The sequence below is a fragment of the Megalopta genalis genome, unplaced genomic scaffold (genome assembly GCF_051020955.1).
Source record: "Megalopta genalis isolate 19385.01 unplaced genomic scaffold, iyMegGena1_principal scaffold0250, whole genome shotgun sequence".
Lineage (NCBI taxonomy): Eukaryota > Metazoa > Arthropoda > Insecta > Hymenoptera > Halictidae > Megalopta > Megalopta genalis.
This window is the reverse complement of record NW_027476319.1, coordinates 24,716-45,989: the sequence shown is the minus strand read 5'-3', so window position 1 is coordinate 45,989 and position 21,274 is coordinate 24,716. Positions and strand designations below refer to the sequence as shown.

At 36.0% G+C, this 21,274-nt stretch overlaps 1 protein-coding gene and 2 long non-coding RNA genes across 7 annotated transcripts in view; 1 reads left to right on the top strand and 2 right to left on the bottom strand.

The window, feature by feature from the left end:
- LOC143262930 (proton-coupled amino acid transporter-like protein acs) overlaps positions 1-12,224 on the bottom strand; it is a 58,730-nt gene extending 46,506 nt beyond the window's left edge. For 3 of the 5 annotated variants that reach the window (XM_076528285.1, XM_076528286.1, XM_076528289.1), the window contains exon 1: positions 7,286-7,468. In XM_076528285.1, the coding sequence (XP_076384400.1) occupies positions 7,286-7,453 (168 nt within the window). In that variant the 5' untranslated portion in view covers positions 7,454-7,468. Of the gene's footprint in view, positions 1-1,515; positions 1,588-7,285; positions 7,469-12,043 lie in introns of those variants that run through there. The other 2 variants (XM_076528288.1, XM_076528287.1) reach the window with 2 other exon arrangements.
- Positions 9,091-10,460, top strand: LOC143262935 (uncharacterized). The gene is made up of 4 exons (XR_013036552.1): positions 9,091-9,148; positions 9,265-9,305; positions 9,419-9,466; positions 9,585-10,460. It is a non-coding gene; the product is annotated as an uncharacterized LOC143262935 (long non-coding RNA).
- Positions 12,225-16,335: 4,111 nt separating the features above from the next.
- LOC143262934 (uncharacterized) lies at positions 16,336-18,257 on the bottom strand. Its single transcript, XR_013036551.1, has 3 exons — positions 18,062-18,257; positions 17,851-17,999; positions 16,336-17,762 (listed from the first exon to the last, which is right to left on the bottom strand). It is a non-coding gene; the product is annotated as an uncharacterized LOC143262934 (long non-coding RNA).
- Positions 18,258-21,274: the final 3,017 nt, after the last annotated feature.

The window sequence follows — 21,274 nt, the reverse complement described above, 5'->3', positions numbered from 1 at the left end:
AATTAATTGTAACGGTGCAGCAGCGAGACAGGAATGTCAGGGTTACTTATTTTTAACGATTTCTAAAGTGTGATAATTAATCATAATTTCGTCCGGAACAAACGATTCCGTTCGCCTTACGCGAAAAAACGTCGCAAGCAGTGAATCGCGGTGAGATGTAAATTGAAACCATAATGACTCCCATTCGGAAAATGCCGAACGTAGAACTAACATTTAATGTTCGTGGTGTACGAGTCTACGGATTAGTAGCAACGTCTTAACCTTTTTCACTGCAGCAGACATATATTTATAATATGTAAAAATCCTCAAACATTTTGCAAAATTAAATGTAATGTACTTAATGAAATTGAGACTGAAAAATTAAGTTGTGTGACAAGAATTGTTTGTGAAAAATTGGAGAGATATAGTAGATTATAATATATATATATATATATATATATATATATATATATATATATATATATTTATAAAACACAATATATGCGTAATAAATATAATATAATATAATATAATAAATATATAATATGTACAATATAATAAATAATAATATATATAATTATTTTTGAAAAGATATAGTAGATTATAATATTTACAATAGTAGTAATAATTATAATATATATATAACATTTCTAATTTTTTAAAAATAATTCTTGTCGCACAACTCAATTCTTCAATCTCAATTTCACTAAACACATTACTTTGATTTTACGAAATGTTCGAGACTTTTAGCATGGCAGTCGACGTGTTAAGTATCCCAAAATTGTCTGCCAATAGATCAGTGTCGTATAGCACGGATTTGCGTAAAATGTTATAACATTTTACGCATAAATACGGTGTCTCGCGGTCGTTACAAATCGCGTTAACCGCCGCGTTATTCGCACTTGGATGACGGAAATATTTGTGCAGACTTCAAAATGAATTTCCGAGGTGACAGACCGTGTGCTGAAGCTTGCAATTATGATCTTAAATCTGGACTTCGTGGTTTTCGGTGTCTAGAAGACGCTTTTACATGCGGTAATCGGGACGTCCACGGTATTTGACACGCAACAATCGTAACGTTCGCAGTAGTAAATACATAATCCCATTAACACTAGAATTACCGAGCCCTAAACGTGACCAATGTATATTGTTTTATAACAACGACAAGATTGGATTTACTTAAACTTCTTACGATTTTTATTATAATATTTTCTTGAATGAAGATGTTCGTGTAAAAATTTCTGACAAAAACATTCTTGTATTATCAGGAATTGCAAAATAAAAGGCCGGAAACCAGTCATTTTGACTGGTTCGGTAGATCTAGTGTTAATATATGCACGCGTATGGTTTGTTTACATTGCGCTTTTCAACGAAATTCGCGCTTTCGGAGATGCAATATTTTGCAAAAAGTAAATACTCGAGTTAAAGAATATTTATATTTTATAGCTCGAGTCGTCAATTTATCAGCGTAAAATGTCTTGTTTCCACTGTCAAAGTTCGCCTTCGTTGAGAAACCGCGGTAATACCTAGACTTACCCTACACCGTCCGAAGTTAATTGTCGCGGAGCATTGTACAACTCGAATAGCGAACATCGGGACGGGCGCGTTGCTCGGGTGGCGTGTCACAACCTGTACCGACGAACTGTACGATTTCCGCACAGTAATTAATTGCACAGGTATTATTGCAAAGTTCACAGTAAAATCTGTTCCGTGCGCGGCGAGACCGTTGTCGAGTCGAACTGCCGCGCAAAATACTTGACACGTTCGAAAGGAACACCGCGCGAAACTGTTCCCGTACGAAGAAGCACCGCGCTCGAGAAACGTACTTTTGCAATCGATTGCGACCGTGAATCGATAGACGACGATCGTCTTCGTTCGCTCGGATCCATTGAAACGCTTTAAAATCTTTTAAAGTTTCGAGTGTCGAGCCAAAGGTTGAAATATTTCCGATAATACAGGTAACAGATCGAATACGATTTAACACGATTTAATACGGTTATTCGGGATTCTATCGTCGCGCGTAGTGCCGTTATCTCGTCGGTATCGAACTTCACTGTAGTTTCAAATCGGACAAGATAAAATCGATTGCCCGATACGTTGTTATTGTACATTGCACATGGCAGATATCGTTCGCTGTCGGTGTCGGTGTAATTGTTTCTGACTATAAGAGCATTGCTTTCTTTTTATGGCATTAATAATTAAGAATGTCATTCTTTGCAAATAACATAACCTAGCAACGTCGATCAAATGACCGGCTTCACATTTTCTATTTTATGATTATTAAAGTCGAAAAGCTGGTCCCATTCGAAATTGTCGAAAATATTTATTTACCTGCGCGCACGTTATTATAAAAATCGCGAACAAATTTCAATAAATTATATCTCGTAATTCTCATAAAAAAGGCAACGCTTGTCATTCGCTGTTGGGCCTCGGTATGTTAAGCGAGGTTTCGTTACGACTGTTTAGCTTAGTTTCTGCCCTAACTCTGTTATAAATAATAAGGTCGAAGCCACGCGCGTGTCAATGAAAACGTGTACCGGCCGCGGGAAGCTTCGTTTGGCTCGCAGCCGCTCTTTCGCGGCGCTTTCCTACCTCTCACATCTGTGTAGCCTTGACAGGCGGAGACCATGGGGAAACTTTTCTAGGCTCGTTTATCAACGCGAACAAAGTTGCCGGTATTGCACGAGGCGGCGCGCAGTAACGGCACGTTTCTGCCGCGTGTCGCGATGCACCGGCCAAGATTGTTCAAATGTCAAACGCTTCAGCGCCGAATCGTCTGTCAATATTTGCTCAGACACATCGTTGTCCTCACTTCCCCCCCCTCCTTTTTCCGCTTCCGATGCGAGTCGGCGAGGCCGACGGAACGAAATTCAACCATGGTGAACCGCGTACGCGGCGCCGGAATCTCGATGGAATCTGTCGCAGAATATCGTTGTGAAAGGGACGCTGCATCGAATCACGCGGAGCTGTAATTAACGACAAATCATGTTCGAACGTTATAATAATCCCTGGGACCATGTTGACTAATTCGATCAATTTTAAATCTTAAGATCAATGTATATATCGAATCGTGGTTGCAAATGATTAAAAATAAATAAATAAATATAATAAAATTAAATCTAATATATTTAAATTCGTATAAATTTAATCGATCTCCCCGAATTAACTAAATTCATATTTTATATAAAAATCTGCTCAATAATAATTGTTCTCGCGAATATAATTATTTATAATATAGATTTTTTATGTTTAATACATATTTTTTTATAATCCTATCATTTATAGAAATTATCTTGATCTTTATAATATTATAATAAAATTAGATATAATATTTAAATTCGTATAAATTTAATCAATCCCCTCGAATTAACTAAAATCATATTTTATATAAAAATCTGCTGAATAATAATTGTCCTCGCGAATATGATTATTTATAATATAGATTTTATGTACAATACATATTTTTTTATAATCCTATCATTTATAGAAATTATCTTGATTTTTATAATATTATAATAGAATTAGATCTAACATTTAAATTCGTATAAATTTAATCAATCCCCTCGAATTAACTAAATTCATATTTTATATAAAAATAATAATTGTCCTCGCGAATATAATTGTTTATAATATAGATTTTATATACAATACATTTTTTTTATAATAATCGTCAAATACGATTATTTCACCAAGTTTTCTTCACTGAATATACAGGGTGTCTCAACTAAAGGAAGGCCACCTACACCGCTGTGAATAATTACAGACTCGAAGCAACCTTGATAAAAAAGAAAAAAATAAATACTAAAAATCCGAAATATCACTAAAACTATAAATGTTACTTCGAGTCCATAATTATTCTTATCCCGCTGTACATAATACTCGTCGAAACGAATGCCATGTATATGCAGTTCGGGTCTATAATTATTCGCGCCACTGTACACGTGGCTCGCTAAAACGAACGGAATAGTACCGAGATAAAAAAAAGAGAGAGAAAAAGATTTTCACAAGGTTTCGCTAATTAATCCGACTCGATCGTCCATATAGAAATATGAAAAGAAGAAAATACGAGATTCGATAAAGTCTGCGTCACGTGCGTTCCCGAACCGTATCTATTCGATAAGATGTACGTAATTCCGTTCGGATAATTTGCTAATCGTAGCCCAACGATGGGTGCTCCGAGGGGGCTTCACGAAAAAAAGAAGGCAGTCAGCTGTCCTGTCAATTTTATTTTCGAGCCGAACGTATGATCTAATCCGTCTGCATTCGTCGTGGACGATCGCCAAATATCAATGTCGAACAATCGACGAAAATCTTGCGCCACACTGATCGTTCGTGGGCCCCGGTCACATGATCGCGTGCGCGCTTCTATGTGATCAGCGAGAAGCCGGACCAATCGCAGGCGACGTTTGCGATCGGGAGTCGCCTCGGCAACATTTGACACATTGTTGCTGCACACACATACATACACACATGGAAGAAACTCTCATGCGTATATGTGTAGTATGCAGAGCGTTTAAGACGATTAATTATAGTCAAGTGCGACTAATTATAGACTCGAGTTCAACTTTTACACTTCTAGCGATATTTGAATAAAAACATTGACTTGATATACTCCTATTTTGATATATTACTATTTTCTATTATTTATTATTATTTCTATTATTTTATTATTTATTATTTATTATTTATTATTTTCGTATATTACTATTTTTTCTATTATTTTTGATATAGAAATATACAAATATAGCTTTCTTCTTGGCCTTCGTTTAAATATCTGTAAAAAATGTAAGCGTTACTTCGAGCTTACAATTACGTAAGTTGGTCTCTTTTAGCCGAGTCACCCTGTATATTTAAAAAGAGAAAGCTTAACGAAATATCGTATATAATAGAAATATACGAATATGATATTTTGTTAAATTTTTATATATACATATATCAGTAACAATATAATACGAACACAATATTTCGTTATTATTATATTATTATATATTATTATTATACAATAATTATATAAAATATATTATATATATATATATTATATATTATTCAATGTATATTATATCTACGTCCAAGTGTTGTCTAAAATGCCAAATTTAACCTTACCGTACAGAAATTCGTACTAATCGTCAGCGTAGCGTTTAAAAAAAAAAGAAAAAGTTTTTAAATCGCGCGTCCGAACGTGGCCGAAAAAAATACCGAACGAGTAGAATTTCATCGAGCGCGTTTTCAACGCGGGACACACCGAACCGAGCTCGATCGGAACTTCGCTCGACGAAACACAAAGTGCGGAACGTCATGCTATTAGCGTTTTCGCGGACGGAACTAATTGCTTTGTCTCCGCGAGGCTGTTATCTGCTGGCGAAAGAGACGCGGCGCGTCCGCGGGTGCGTTACGTTCACAAGAACGCGAAGGATAACTACGTTTCAAAATTTACAACGCCGATAATGGATTATTGTTATCTTAATGTCTGCGATCGTTGCGACGATGTCAAATGAGACGTCGGACGGCGTTGATAAACGTGATGCACCGTCTAATGAAAAAATTATCCGGAGCCTCGAATTACAGCCAACTTGATCAGTTATCTGTGTTCGACGAGTATACTCGTCATCGTTCCAAAATTATGGTATTTCCGGGAAACGAGGGGTTCCCGAGGTCATTTGGAGCAACTTTTTCCTTTACAAAAATTGTCTCCGAGGCGTCGTTAACGAGTTATCAACGAAAATGCAGTGACCAATGGAGAGGCGAGCTCGGCCGGCGCGCGGCGGCCAAGCCAACGAGCGCACGGAGCCCAGTTCCGCTGATTGGCTCGGCCGCCTAGCGCCAAGCGAGCTCGCCCCTCATTGGTCAGTGATTTTTTGTTGATAACTCATTAACGGTGCGTCGGAGAAATTTTTTGAAAAGGAGAAACTTGCTTCAAATCACCTTAGGAAAATATTTTCATGGGAAATGAGTGCGTAAATTACATCGTCGAAAATAAATTAATAAATTGAAAACAAATCGAAATAAATTGGATCTCATTTCACTCTTAGTCAATTTTACTGCTCGGCAGGTTTAAGGTTAGAACTATCACAGATTTAATCATTTAAGCTATCTCTTTTGCAAAAAATTATAAAACGTGGTATAAAATTTTTGCTTTTTATAGACGTTCGAACAAAGGGTGCACTACTTACTGTGTCTGCAATAATATAAAATAAAAAAAATATATATTATATATATGCAGTGTAAGGTATATGCAGTGCCATTGTTCAGACAGTTTCGTACGTTTGCAACATTACACTAAATACACGTTCGTTTCTTATCGCTGATAAGACCTCTCCTTTTTTCTTCACGGTTCTTTAAAAATAGTATGTATTACGTTTCTCAGCAACTTTTTTGCCGAACCACGTCACCTATGCACAATGTTCTACGCTACACACGCGCGTTGCAGACGATTTCTGCACCGGTGATCGGAGATTCCACGTCGGTATGCGACATTGAAAAATCGATGCCAATTTGCCGATTAAAGTCCATGAAAATTAATGAACTTCCGACAATCTCTCTACGCATCGCAATCGAGTCGAAATATTTCTGCACGGATTAAAGTCCGTGAAAATGAATCACGTCCAACGATTCGCGCGCATCACAATTGCTCGAGTCCAAATATTTGTCCGTCGACTCTGATGCAATTCGAATCCGCGGAATATCGATGTTAATCGATTCTAACACTTTCCAGAAGAACAGAGTTTGTCGAGCTGTCGGAAGAGTTTTCAATGTTTTTCGAGTTGCTACTCATCAATTTTGCTTTAATCGCGATTCCGTCGTTTCAAATGACAGGAGTAAATATACATATATTGAATAGTAAATATGTATTCGATATAAATATTTATATATGTATTTATATATTTTTATTAGTATTTTATATATATAATAATAATAATATCTACAATATATACAGTAATATCAATAATGTATATAATATATATAAAAATAATATTAATATAATAATATAAATATAAATATTCAATATATTTGTAACCAGGAAAAATTAAAGCCCGCAATTAGCCGCGAACGCTCAGCAGGAAAACCACGACGAGTGTTCATTTTTACGATTATTTATGAACGCCCATTGAACGAAAAAAATCAGCCATTTAGAACCACTCCATCGATACGAGCGAACCGAACAGGATCAGCCATTTTCTGAACAGTGCCATTATCCCGGTGTTCGCGAAATTTTTCAGCAGACATTTGTTGACGAATCGAAAGGTGTTTCAAACTTTCCCGACACTCGAACGGACGCTAAACGATCACGATGCAATAGTACGTTCACCTGCTTCGAAGAGACGATGGAAAAAGTATGATAATTTGCACCGCGCGTACGCGCGCCACCACTCGCCGATGATGATTCCTTCCGCTCCAGCCGTGAGCAACTGAACTGCGAACGGCAGTAATTACTACAGCAATGTGTACAGATCGAATGTAAACATAGGACAGCCATGAATGACGACGACGACGGTGGCGGCGGCGAAGAAGACGAAGAGACAATATTAAAGTGTCTGTAACGCCGTTAATGAACGTGTACATTAACTGTGTACATTAGAGAGACGCGTAACAGCGAGCCACGGTATTTAATAATAATTTACGTCGCGTTTTATTCTTGATCGATTGTCACCGCTGTTGATTCCCGAATAAGGATGTCGCTCAATAGGAATGTTATAGAACGTACTATAGGAATGTCGCAAAAATGTCTCGAAATTTGGAAATGGGAATCCTGGGATCGTTTGAAGCAACTCTTTCCTTAGCTAAAATGCGATCCGCGGCTTCATTTGTGAGTTATCAATGAAAAACATGGACCAATCGCAGAGCGAGCGCGGCCGGCGCTACGCCCTCGCGGCCAATGCCGCGTCGCGCCGGCTGTGTGACGCAGCGGCAGTGATCGCGAGGGCGGAGCATCAGCCGTACGCGACTCTCATTGGTCACCGTTTTTCGCTGATAACTCGCAAACGAAGCCGCGGATTGCATTTTCGCAAAGGAAAAAGTTTTTCCAAATTATCTCAGGAACCTCCCATTTCGCGCCTGTACAATAATTTCGGATATAATATTTTCGTATTTATTGCCTCGGCGATCGTAGTTGTAGTTTAATAAGCGATCCGCTTCCGAATTAGACGCATTGGGAGATCGAACGGGATGCAAATTAACGAACGGAAGTGTACTTTTCTTCGACGTCGTTCGATCAATTTCACTGCGATCCAGCGACTCGTTGGAAGCGATCGAAACTTCTTGTTCCTTCGAAAGATCGACGAATCGAATCGAATCGCCCGGATCTCGCGGCTTGTTGCTGTCGAACGTTCTCTCGCAACATCGTGATTAGTGAAACACGTTAGTTTCCTTGCGCAATGCGAAACAATTCTGGCAAAACGAACGGCGGCGATAAAAATGGCGTAGGAAGCAGATAAAAGAGCGTAGAGAACGGAACAGATATATGTATATACATATATGTATGTATATACAAATGGTCCGCGCGCGTTCGCGTTTGTTCGCTTCCTCTAGAAATTATAAATAAGCGTAGACATTGTTGCGTCTCGTTTGTTTATTCGCGCGGTCTTTATTAGCGGCGCACCTTTCCGCCAACGTTTTTAGATTTTCCCGTTGAATATCTCCAGTTTTTTCGACATTTTATCATGCGAGTCTTTTTCTAGCTCGACATCATTGTTTCCGCGTAATTTAGGCACCTAGATTATAATAGTTAATAATAATAGATAATAATATAATAGACAATAAGATAGATCTTAACTTCTCGCGCTGAATATAATATAATAATAAATAATATAATATAATAATGAATAATATTAATAAGTAAATAAATAATGGAACTAGCTAGACAGATACAAAATGACGTTTCCTTGGATCATAGATTATTTTGCGTCGCGTCGAAGTTCATATAGTATAGCACAAGATTATTAACAAAGATCTTCGACCGACTGTCAATTTTATAAATAATTGTGTTAGAGGTCACAGATATCTATCGATAAATTTCCGGCGCATGCGTTGATGTTGCATTTCGAAGTAAATGAAATTATAGGGAAGATATATATATATACGGACGCATATTAATAATAATAATAATCTTTTTTAGTTTTTATAGCGGAGGATAATCTTCAACAAGATCCCCGAATGCGGCCAGACTCCCGAGGTATGTAGGGATATTATTATTAATAATAATAGATTTACTATTATTTCATTCTTTTATATTTACTATCATATATTATGTTACTATTGTTAATAATAATTTCTTTCTGGTTTTTATAGAGAGGGAAAATCTTCAACAAGATCTTCCAAAGCGGCCCGAGGTATGTAGGGATATTATTATCACTAATAATAGATTTACTATTATTTTATTCTTTTATATTTACTATTATATATCATATTACTATTATTAATAATAATTTTTTGGTTTTTACAGCAAAGGAAAATCTTCAACAAGATCCTCCAAAGCGGCCACACACCCGAGGTATGTAGGGATATTAGTATCAACAATAATAGATTTACTATTATTTTATTATTTTATATTTACTATCATATACTATGTTACTATTATTAATAATAATTTCTCTTTATGGTTTTTATAGCGGAGGAAAATAAATAAATAAGAAGAAAATAAATACTAATAGTAATAATAATAACAATAATAATAATAGAAGAAGAAGAATAACGAACGCGAACCGTGGGAAACGCGAGCAAGTCGTCAGCAGCGCTAAGGGATGAAATAAATCTCGCGTGACGCAGAGATAATGGTTCGAGTGGCCGAAGAAAGGTCTCCAGGAAGAATATCTTCAGCGAACGGTCCAATTAATCAGTGTCATTCGAGCCTGGCTATCGGAATTGTCACTCTAATCAAAAGCCGGTGCCCGATAAAACTGTCAAAATACATAAGTAGATCCGAGCGATGGATCTGCACTGACAACGAGATAATACGGGGAGCATCACGTCAACGCGTCGTTACACGTGTGTCACACGGGCGCCTGTCGATGCGCCCGCGAGACACCTTCTTGGAGGCAATTTCGTCCCGCGAGCGCAACACCGTCGATCGCTTTTTCCCGCGGAACGCGAACGCGTGTAAACGGCGCTAGGAAAAACTAGTAGCCGGCTGTCCCTGCGCTCGTCCCAAATAGAAGACAGTTTATATTTAAAAGCTTTCGCGGATCTGCCCGCTCGACCGCTCCCGTCGAGCGCCGCGCGAAGAAATACCGGCGTGTAAACACGCTCGAACAATTTCGGAGCATCTTTCTTTCCCTTCGGTTTTGTTAACGCAAAGTTAACAAACTTTTATATATAATATATAAATTATTATATTTACATTTAAATTATATATTATATATAATTATGTAATAATATAATATATATAAATATATATAATTCGCGGGGTCGCGGATCGAGCGTGCGAGCGCAACAAAGTTTGAAAAAATTCACTTCTTAAAATGTGTTCAATATTTACAAGACTGACAGATGAGATAAGGCAACGAGCATGCGACGAGGATTTTTAGGATTCTGATTTATAGATTTATAAATTTTGTTATATATATATCTGTTATATATTATATATATTGTATATACATATATTTGTTATATATAATAGAAATTGTCTAACTCGATTGCAAGGAAGCGCAATTGAAGAAAAATGTATTCCTACTTTCAATAATTTTAACACATTATAATACTTTTGACACATTTCTAATTAATTTCTCGTAACACGTTTACTTATATATTATATAACAAAATGTATAAAAGTAAATTTTTAGAAATATGTTGAAAGTGTTGTAATGCGTTAAAATGATTGAGAAATGTATTTCTACTTTCAGTAATTTTAACACATTATAATACATTTATTTCTAATTAATTTCTCGTGACACATTTACTTGTATATAACGAAATGTACAAAAGTAAATTTTTAGTAATCGATTTTCTGTTCTAAACAGAGATCTAGCTAATAAAAAAACGCTCGTTCCATTCGAGATCCGACGGCGAACTTGACGGCAAATCGATCTTGCTTTCAGAAGACACCACGAATCCGTAATCTGTCGCAAGTTGCTCCAAAATTAGCGCCGGTCACGGCAGACCGGTGTTCGAATGCAACGATGTTGATGCGATAAAACGTCAAATATGTTAGCTTGTATAAAGTAGTTTCGTTTAATGCTAGAACTGCCAACCCCTAACGCGACCAATGCAGGATATTGTTTCAGAACAATTACTTCAATAGTAATATTAATAAAAAATAATATATTATTAATAATATGTAGCATATTATGTCATAATATATTATTAATATAATTGATAATAATATATAATAATATTCATAACTATAACAATGACTTTCATTTATACTTCCCACGATTATTATTACAATATACGCTTCAATGAAGAAGTTAATATAAAAATATGCAACAAAAACATTTCTACAGCAGCAAAAATCATAGGAGAAAAAAATTAGAAACCAGTCATTTGCACTGGTTTGGCAGTTCTAGCGTTAACGCATCAAATAGCGAATATTAACATCATGTTAAAATCATTTAATTAATGATACCGAATCTAGAAAGTGAAAATTTATCATAGAAAATATTAGTTCATCTATTTCGCATTCTACAAATCCTAGTAACATTAAATTTCTTCAATGCATCGCGTTAAAAATGAATTTCAAAAAGCTAGTTAAAAATTCGTGACTCGCGCGGCACTGAACATATTAAACAAATGAAACGCGAGCTAATTAATAAAACATTAACGACAATACGACGTTTGTTTGCGCCGAAAAGTTCGCGTGACTATACAATATCCATAAAAACATAAATCTGTTGCTCTGTGTTGTTTTATAAAAGCGACGAGAACGCGTGAATTTACAATCGCGCGTTATTTTTATATCGATAGATTCGGCGTCGAAATAAATAATCGTCTAAATAGTTGTCCGGCAAGCGATGCGTTAACGTTGAATTTTTTCGGAGCACAGGAAAACAACGACGACGACGACAGATTTTCGCTAGAAACACGTCGATTAAATCGTCGAAGCCTGGGAAACGTTGTTAACGGTGCGACTTACTTTTTCGTTGTCAATTCAGATTGTATCCAGATAGGAGCGCAGATACTGGTAACCCATGGATGACGGCGATTGTCGGCCGATTCGTAAGCACGTGCAACGGTCGGCTGCTTCCGCGCGACTGAAACGGAGCCGCGCCACTCGAGAACACACGGGCCTCAACCACCGAAGACTGCTTTGCTCCTTGCTGCCAGTTCCGTGCCGTGGATTTCTTGGCTTTCCTCCGATGCTCGGCGACCAGAACCGAGTCGGCCCGCGCGAGGCCTCGGCGAACGGGAACCGCGCGAACGAAAAACCATGTTCCTTTTACTTTCGTTTCGAAAAATTCTTCTTCACTTTTTCTTTCTAATTTCTTTGCCAACGCTTCTAACTATGTATGCGGTACTCAGAGAGAGGAACAGAGGGGAGAGAAGGGGGGAAGAGCGATATTGTTTAATTTGTAATCTTTATGCGATTTATAATACTTTACTCGCGTCTAACAAATTTGAAAGAAGCGAATTTTGAAAAGATCGGCTTTCTAACAAATATTTAATATTTATAGAATCGACAATAAGATCTTGATAACGGGTATAATAACGAGAATTTTACGGAGGGATTTTTTCAAATATATAACAAAATTATTTTGATATTAATTATATACATATATTTATTATATATAATTATATTAATTATATAAATAAGTATATTATTAAATTTATAAATTATAATTTAATACATTAAATTTATAGATTGTATATTAATCATATATACATCATATAATTATAATATTAAATTATTAATATTAAATATTTGATTGCAACGGTGATAAACTAGACAAAAATTATTAGACGAAATTATTTTGATATTAATTATATATATATTGATTATATATAATTACACTCTAATTATATAAATAATTATATCTTAAATTTATAGATTATATATTAATTATACATACATCATATAACTATAATATTAAAATATTAATATTAAATGTTTGATTGCAACGGTGATAAATTAGGCAGCGATTCTTTATACGAAATGAGAACTTTCTTCAGCAATTGTATGAAACAAGAGTTATGTTACATAATTATTACATTAATTATATATAATATAATATTATTTTATATAATAATTAAAAAAATATTAATATCTCTTTCGCGCACAGCGTGTTGAAATAGCTAACCGCACGGTGGACAACAATTGATAACAATTTTACGGGCCGCGATCGTGTGAAATAGAGCCGACGGATAGATGATCTGCTCTCGTTAACGTTTAAAAAAGACCAAATCGAATTGGTTTTCTCAAGCGGACAGTTTCAGAAAGCGGATCGAGTGTAATAAAAAAAAGAAACGACGTTGAGATCGAAGTCATGCGCGACAATATATAATTTTATGATCTGGCGAATCGAATTTACGTGGCATTAACGAGGGAGTTGTAAATATTTGTTTATAACGATATGTCGAAAGCGCGGTGTTAGTGAACAATTTCTATAGGACATTCAGTTAATGTTAAAATATAAATTATATTCTATTATATATAATTAATTATATTACTAATATATTGTTAACCCTTATCGGACGTATGTCACATTCCACGTCACATTATACATTAGGCCTGAATATCTGACGTCCGATAAGGGTTAACATATTATTAATTATTTATATTAATCATATTATATTATATGTATATACATTATATAATTATATATTAATCATATTATATTATATATACATTATATAATCATAATATTAAAACATATAATAATAAATATACAATAGCGAAAAGTATTAAAGCTACTGCCACAACTAAATATAAATAAATTGCTTCCTCTCTTTGTTTCTTTTACGTCCGATGCTCGCGTAGACTTTTTTTGGCTTACCGAAGCAAAAAGCATGTACGTACGTATGTATGTATGTCGTCATCGTTGTCTGAACACGATCTTTAAATAATATTGGAACCGCTTATTTTGTACTTTCCGCAATGACTTCTCGATTAATAAGGAAATGTCGGACACGCTATTGCAGCCTCTGACGTCACGGAAACGAACGTTTGCGTAGTTATATAAGAGAGAATGTACTGCAAAAGATTTGAATCGATAAATGTGCTGATTCCTTGGAACTCCAAGGACGTTTCTCGTTCATCGTGAGAAAGTTTAACGACTTCCATTGTTTCGTCGAGTGTTTCTTTTCTTTTTCTAACGCGCTGCCCGGTCGATCGTGTTCAACCGACGATGTTATTTATAATTCTGAACATGAAAGTTCAGAAAGTCGTTTTTTCTTTTCGTTTTATAAAAAAAAATAAAACAGAAAAAAGTTACGACAAGGGTTATCGGAGTACATATATCGGGAAGACGACAAACAGTTCCTTTTTTTTCTAGTGAAAAATGCTATCTTTGAAATGTCGAACTTTGAGTCTACGTCGTTTCATTATCATCGTTTTTTTTTCTCGTCGATTTGTCAACCATATTTTACCGCGGTGTCTTCTATAACGGCTCGGTCGATCCTAGATAAGCGAGTTTCGTCTATTGAGCTCTGTGGCGTCTTCTTTGTAGAGCGCGCACCTATACAGGGTGTCCCAAAAATATCTCGCAATCCGGAAATGGGGGGTTCATGAGATCATTTGAAGTAATTTTTTTCTTGGCGAAAATGCAATCCGCGGCTTTGTTTACAAGTTATTAACGAAAAACAGTGACCAATGAGAGGGGGGCTCGGCTGGCGCGAGGCAGAGCTCGTCTCTCATTGGTCACTGCTTTTTCGTTAATAATTCGTTAACCATGCTTCGGAAAAAATTATTTTAAAGAAAAAATTGCTTCGAATGACCTCAGGAATCTCTAATTTCCCGGAAGTGCCATAATTTTGGGACACCTTGTATATGTGTCGCGAGAATCAAGTGATGACGAGTATACTCGTCGTGACACAAGATACTGTAATTTAACCGTGACGAGTATACTCGTCGTGACACGAAATACTGCAATTTCTCCGTGACGAGTATACTCGTCATGACACAAGATATTGTAATTTCTCCGTGACGAGTATACTCGTGACACAAAATACCGCCACTTTTCCATGACGAGTATACTCGTCATGCCCCAAAATATTGCCACTTCTCCGTGACGAGTATATTCGTCGTGACTCAAAATACTGTAATTTCTCCGTGACGAGTATACTCGTCATGTCCCAAAATATTGCCACTTCTCCGTGACGAGTATACTCGTCGTAACAGGGAATATTACTATTTCTTTATGACGAGTATACTCGTCGTAACGCAAAATACTGTCACTTCTCCATGACGAGTATACTCGTCGAACACAGCTGAATTAAATTATCGAAGACGATAAATCATTTAAAAACTATTCGTACGATAAGTTCCCGCGCTTTATCGTCCACCGAAAATCTCAAATAAAATTCATTAATTATTAGCCACAGCGAGAACAGTTTCCGACTTTAGGTTTCCCGAAGTCGAAGAACAACGTCCGCCATCGCTGAGCCGAGTTTCTTAGGTAAAGAAAACACTGATAAAATTGCTTACAAATCGGCGCGTAAATTCGTCCAGTTCTCTCTCTCTCTCTCTCTCTCTCTCTCTCTCTTTCTCTCTTTCTCTGTCTCTCTGATTTTCCTGGCCGAACGATGAAGCTTTGTGATACCATGGAATCCGAGGATCCCGAATTAACAAAACATGTCACAAACAGGTATATTTGCATTCGTCCGTGGCTGGTTGAGTTTAAGGTCGTCCCGCGCCCATAAAAATATTACATACGCGTACGACCTCGTTTCCATTTATGGTTTGCGTTATCCGCGAAGGTACGATTTAACCAGTCTTTCGTCGGAAATCGAATTCGCTGCAGCGGATAATCGATAAACTTGTTCATGTTAACTCTGTCCTCGTAAAATTGAGCGTGCGCCTTTCAAAACGCGGTCACTTTTTTAACCCTTTTCGCTCGATCGGTGACTCCGAGGCACCACTAAAAAATGTTTATGTCACATTCCAAAATAATTCTTACATCAACAAAATTTAGATTTGAAAAATTGTTAAAAGTATAACTGTTGTATAAGTCACAAGACTCAATTCACACCTGTAAAATGCGCTCTGTCATATAAAATAGAGAACAGCGTAGGTCAGAAAAATTATTTTAGATTTACAGTTACAGTGGCTTCGAGTACAAAGGGTTAAAACTGGTCCAAGTGACTGGAATTTTTTTTTAGTCGATATTGGGGGTTAGTTTACCGGACGATGTCCAAAAATTGCTTTTCTTAAATTTTGCTATTATGTACATACTTGGCAAGACGGAAAAGAGATTAAAAAAACTTTTGTCCTTCAACTTTTTTATCCGAGGAAATTTATTTACAATTTATATTATATAAAACATAATCTAAAGTAATCTAAAAAAAATATATCTGGTGGTTGATGCGACTTTAAACGCCGGACAAAAAAGAAAAAAAAATTTAATATAATAATAATTATAAAATAATATAATAATTTATTATATCTATTCTATCTATTATTATCTATGCCTCGTATAATTGAAAACTACGACACTAAAAACGTTGCAACGGTTGCATTTATCTTCGGTACGCGATCCTGGATAACGCTCGCGTGTCATAATAATTGATAAAACGAGAATGGGGATTTGGATACGACGCCGTTGCTCGCACGCGAGTTCACGATTTCGTGGGATCATTCAACGCGCGAGCACCGAACCAACGAAAAAGATCCCGCCGCGGCGGAGGTCGATGCGTCGTTAATTCTTATTCTTTGCATCGAGTTTCACTGAACGTCCTTAACCCGGCCGCTACACCGGAAACGATTCTTTGCTACCAACGACCACCGGGCACACGGAACGACACACGCGTTAACATAATTTTACCAATGGTATCATTTGCGACTGCGATTTTTCTTTCTGCACTTTTTCCAGTTGTAAACTAATAGCAGAATATAGGCTCGTGAAAGTTGTAGCGAAATACAAGCGCTTTAGACAGAAATTAATATTATTACATAGTAATTATTGTATAATTGATATTGTATTAATAATACAATATTGTAATATAATATATTATGATATATATAATATAATATTAGTAATGTTATAATATTATTGTATTATAATATAATAATTATAGTAATACTGTATTATATATAATATTATTACTATTACAATATATAATTAATATTATATTGTATAACTAATAATATATACATATAATAATTATATAATAATAATTAATCCATTTTGTTGAAATTTAAGATCTACTGGATCATATATCTCGTGCCGATCTCGTACCGTGTTCATAGTGATTTTAACGAGAGAAAACGACGAACACGGATTTCGACGTTAATTTATATTATTATCGTACGATTGAAACGCCATGTAAATAAATTCCATGGCAGGACAATGGATCGTCTAAGACCGATGCCAAACAGCTTCAAAAATAAATTGCTACACATCGAAGAGGCTTCGAGAGACGAACGCGCAAATCAATCATTTTCACCGACCAGCCAGTTTTAGTGTTGGAGCCAGTTGTTTTGTGACCGATGATCGATTGTTGTTAACGATCCACGCGGCGTGGTTTCACCCTCGTAATCCGTTCACGTAAACGTTTGTTACAAAATTCCTCTTCTTCGCAGACGCGATTGACTCGTCTTCGGGTCTTCGGCTCGACAAACATAATCGATACGCTGCTGCAGCAGCCTTATCGGCTTTCTCGGGAGAGGAAGAAACTTTAAACTGTTTATAGAGATCGATCTATAAAACAATAAGAGCGGTTAAATTGTTGATTTTTTTTAATCGAATAAAACCATCCGTTTGATTCAATATGTTAACCTATACATACTTGAATTATAAACGGCGGCCTTCGGCGTCCGAAAAATTCTTTGCACTTCGAAGCGTAACAAAAAAAAAACGATTTTCAGATGTTACAAATATCCGCTCCTCCGTTTCGTGTAATGCGAGTTGACTATTGCCGATCTTAACCTTCGTTCCCTATCGCAAAGATTATGTATACTAATCCGCGTATCGTGATACAGGCACAAACATTTACATACAGAGTGTCCCACAATTATGGTACTTCCGGGAAATGAGGGATTCCTGAGGTGATTCGAAGCAACTTTCTTCTTTACAAAAATCTTCTCCGAGGCATCGTTCGCGAGTTATTCACGAAAAACGCTGACCAATGAGAGGCGAGCTCGGCCGGCACGACGCGGGCGAGCCAACCAGCGGACGAAGGCATCGTTCGCGAGTTATTCATGAAAAACACTGAGGCGAGCTCTGCCGGCGCGACGCGGGCGAGCCAACGTGCGGTCGAAACCCAGTTCCGCTCATTGGCTCGGCTGTCTCACCTCCTATTGGTCACTGTTTTTCGTTAATAACTCGTAAACAAAGCCGCGGATCGCAATCTCGCTTAGGAAAAAGTTACTTCAAATCGCCTCAGGAACCCCTCATTTCTCGGAAATACCATAATTTTAGGACACCCTGTATATATACATATTTTTCTTTTTTAGCGTTTCCCTTGATTTTAGCGTAGATCAGTGTTTCCGTTTATTATCTGCGTTCTGCTCGATCACGCGGATTTAACGAATTGCCATCGCAATACGTTTTATCAGCGATATGCGTACCTTCGGAGAACCTAGGAGATTTACTTTAGACTTATAATACCCGTTATCAATTACGTGCATCGAACTCGGTGAAAATATGCGATGTCGAATGAAATCTTCGCGAAACGTAAAAAGGCGCGTTTCTACAGCGTCGGTAACGAGCTGTGAAGGGGCTCCTAATGCAACAATCGTTCGAAGAATCAACTCGACGATTGGGATTCCAGGTAATAATGCGACAAATGATCACAAGCTTTCTTTTTTAATTAAACTAGGACTAAACAATATTATATATATTTTTATATATAATATATATATTTACATTTATACTTATATATGTATATATATGTTTACATTTATATTTATATATGTATATATATTTACATATAAATTTACATTTAATAATTATATATTTACATTAAATTCGTTCGTCTTTGGCTGTCGCACGGCCTCGGAAATACTTTGTCGATCCTTCTTCTATTTCCATCCTTCGGATTGTTTTCAACGGACGAGTACCTTCGTCCACGGTGAGAGGACCAGTTTCCGTGTAAATTTTCCGCTGCCATGAATCACGAAAGTACCCGTATGCCCCGTCACGAGGGAGTTTCTTCTTCGGCACGATTATATTATCGTCCTATCTGAGCACGAACGGATCCCGAAATTTTCCACTACGATGTTGCAGACATTGCCAACGGTGATCAATAATAGATAGAGAATTACTGTATCTCTTGAACAATAGATAATAGCAATATAATGTATATATATAATAATAATAATAATAATATAATAATATATATATATAATAATAATAATAATGTAATAATATTATATTATATTATATATAAATGTATAATATGTGTATAATAAGGAACGCCGAGCGTCGCGAGAGACATTTAATTCGGCAGAGATTCGATAAGGATCTCGTGTCGTTTTATTATCGTTTATTAAATGAGAGAAATTGTGATATTGTGATTTTCCGTTTACAAAACCAATGAATCGTCTAAATCACTTATCATGTGATCGCTCCATTTTATCGCTAGTGTTCATAATAGAGCAAAAGAACAAGAATAAAAATTGATTTTGTAAATGATCGACAAATGGTCGATAAATCGAGGCTTCTTGCTGGAACTTAAATTTACGATGCATCCGTAAATATTTATCGTCGAATGCGAGCCTACCTGATTGAACAATTGTACAAATTATTGTATAACTTCCACCGAATTTCTCAATTCTTCCTAGAAATTTCTGGAAAAAGTCCTTTTTTTTAAATAGCGTTCGAACAATCCGCGTGCTTGAAAATAATAAAAAATATCGCGATACTGCAAATGTTTATATAAATATTTATTTCGTGTACAGTATATATTATTATTATTTTGTGTACAGTAATTTTCACCCTAATTCGCGCTCGGATTGCACATAAAAATGGACAATTTGGGAGAATCTACCGTAATTGGTATTGTTTATTTTATTTTTCCAGGAATTTCTAGGAAGTATTGAGAAATCCGGTGAGAAATTATACAATAATTTATACAATTGTTCAATCAGGCAGGCTCGCATTCGACGATAAATATTTACGGATGCATCGTAAATTCAAGTTCAAACAAGAAATCTCGAAAGTTTCCTTTCGATTTGTCGATTATGTATTTATTTATTTATTTATTTCTAATTTATTTCCATCGTTTACAGCTTTTCCAACGAACAAGGATGATCAACATTCCGTTAAATTCTTCCTTTATCCGAGCGTGCGTATCTCGCGTTAAATTGACACGAACTTACGTAACCGATTTGCTGAAGAAATAGTTGACAGGGCAAGAAATTATCGCACCCATTATGTATATGGGAATCCGACGGTCATTTTACGATCGCGGTAGGAAGATTCCCACCGTATGGAAAAATTTTGAACAGCGATCCGTACGAACACAGGGCCGTATTTTTCGTAGAAACTTTCCCTAGCCCAGGCCGGGAGACAAATAATGACTAACGCCTAGACAAATAATGACTTTCCTTTCGTTCAGATACTGTAACAAATTGGTTCGAAGGGAAGCGTCGGACTAATTAATCGCGAAGCCTTAATTGCTGCTCGTAGAGGGAAGTAAACAAGACAGAATAGAGTTTTCTTTCTTTTTTATTTAACTTATTTAATGCTCATCTGCTTAATAGCAATTAGCGATCATTTGTCGGGTAATATTTGTAGGGTTACATATATACAATATATATATATATATACAATATATGTATATTATATATTACATTGTATATATAATTGTAATATAATTGTAATATAATATTGAAATATGATATTGTAATATATACAATATTATATATAATATATACAATAGTTTCGCATTACATTTTTACATTATTTTCTTAATCCAGGCTTTTTAAGTTTCTGTACAATTTCACTAAACAATTTGGTTTCTTCTAAGTATGACATAACTTTTGCTATTTGCTTGTAATTATCCAAATATTCTTTAATGATATTGGGCATTTTTACTTTTTTTCTGATATTGTTGTACACTGGACATTCTATTAGGATATGCTTAACTGTAAGCTCAGTGTTACAGTTGTTACAAAGTAGTTTATCTGTTTCAGAGAGCATACACTCACGTGTTATTTTAGTATGCAAGTTCTTAGTCGAGATAGCACAATTTGCTTCCTTCTTGTTAA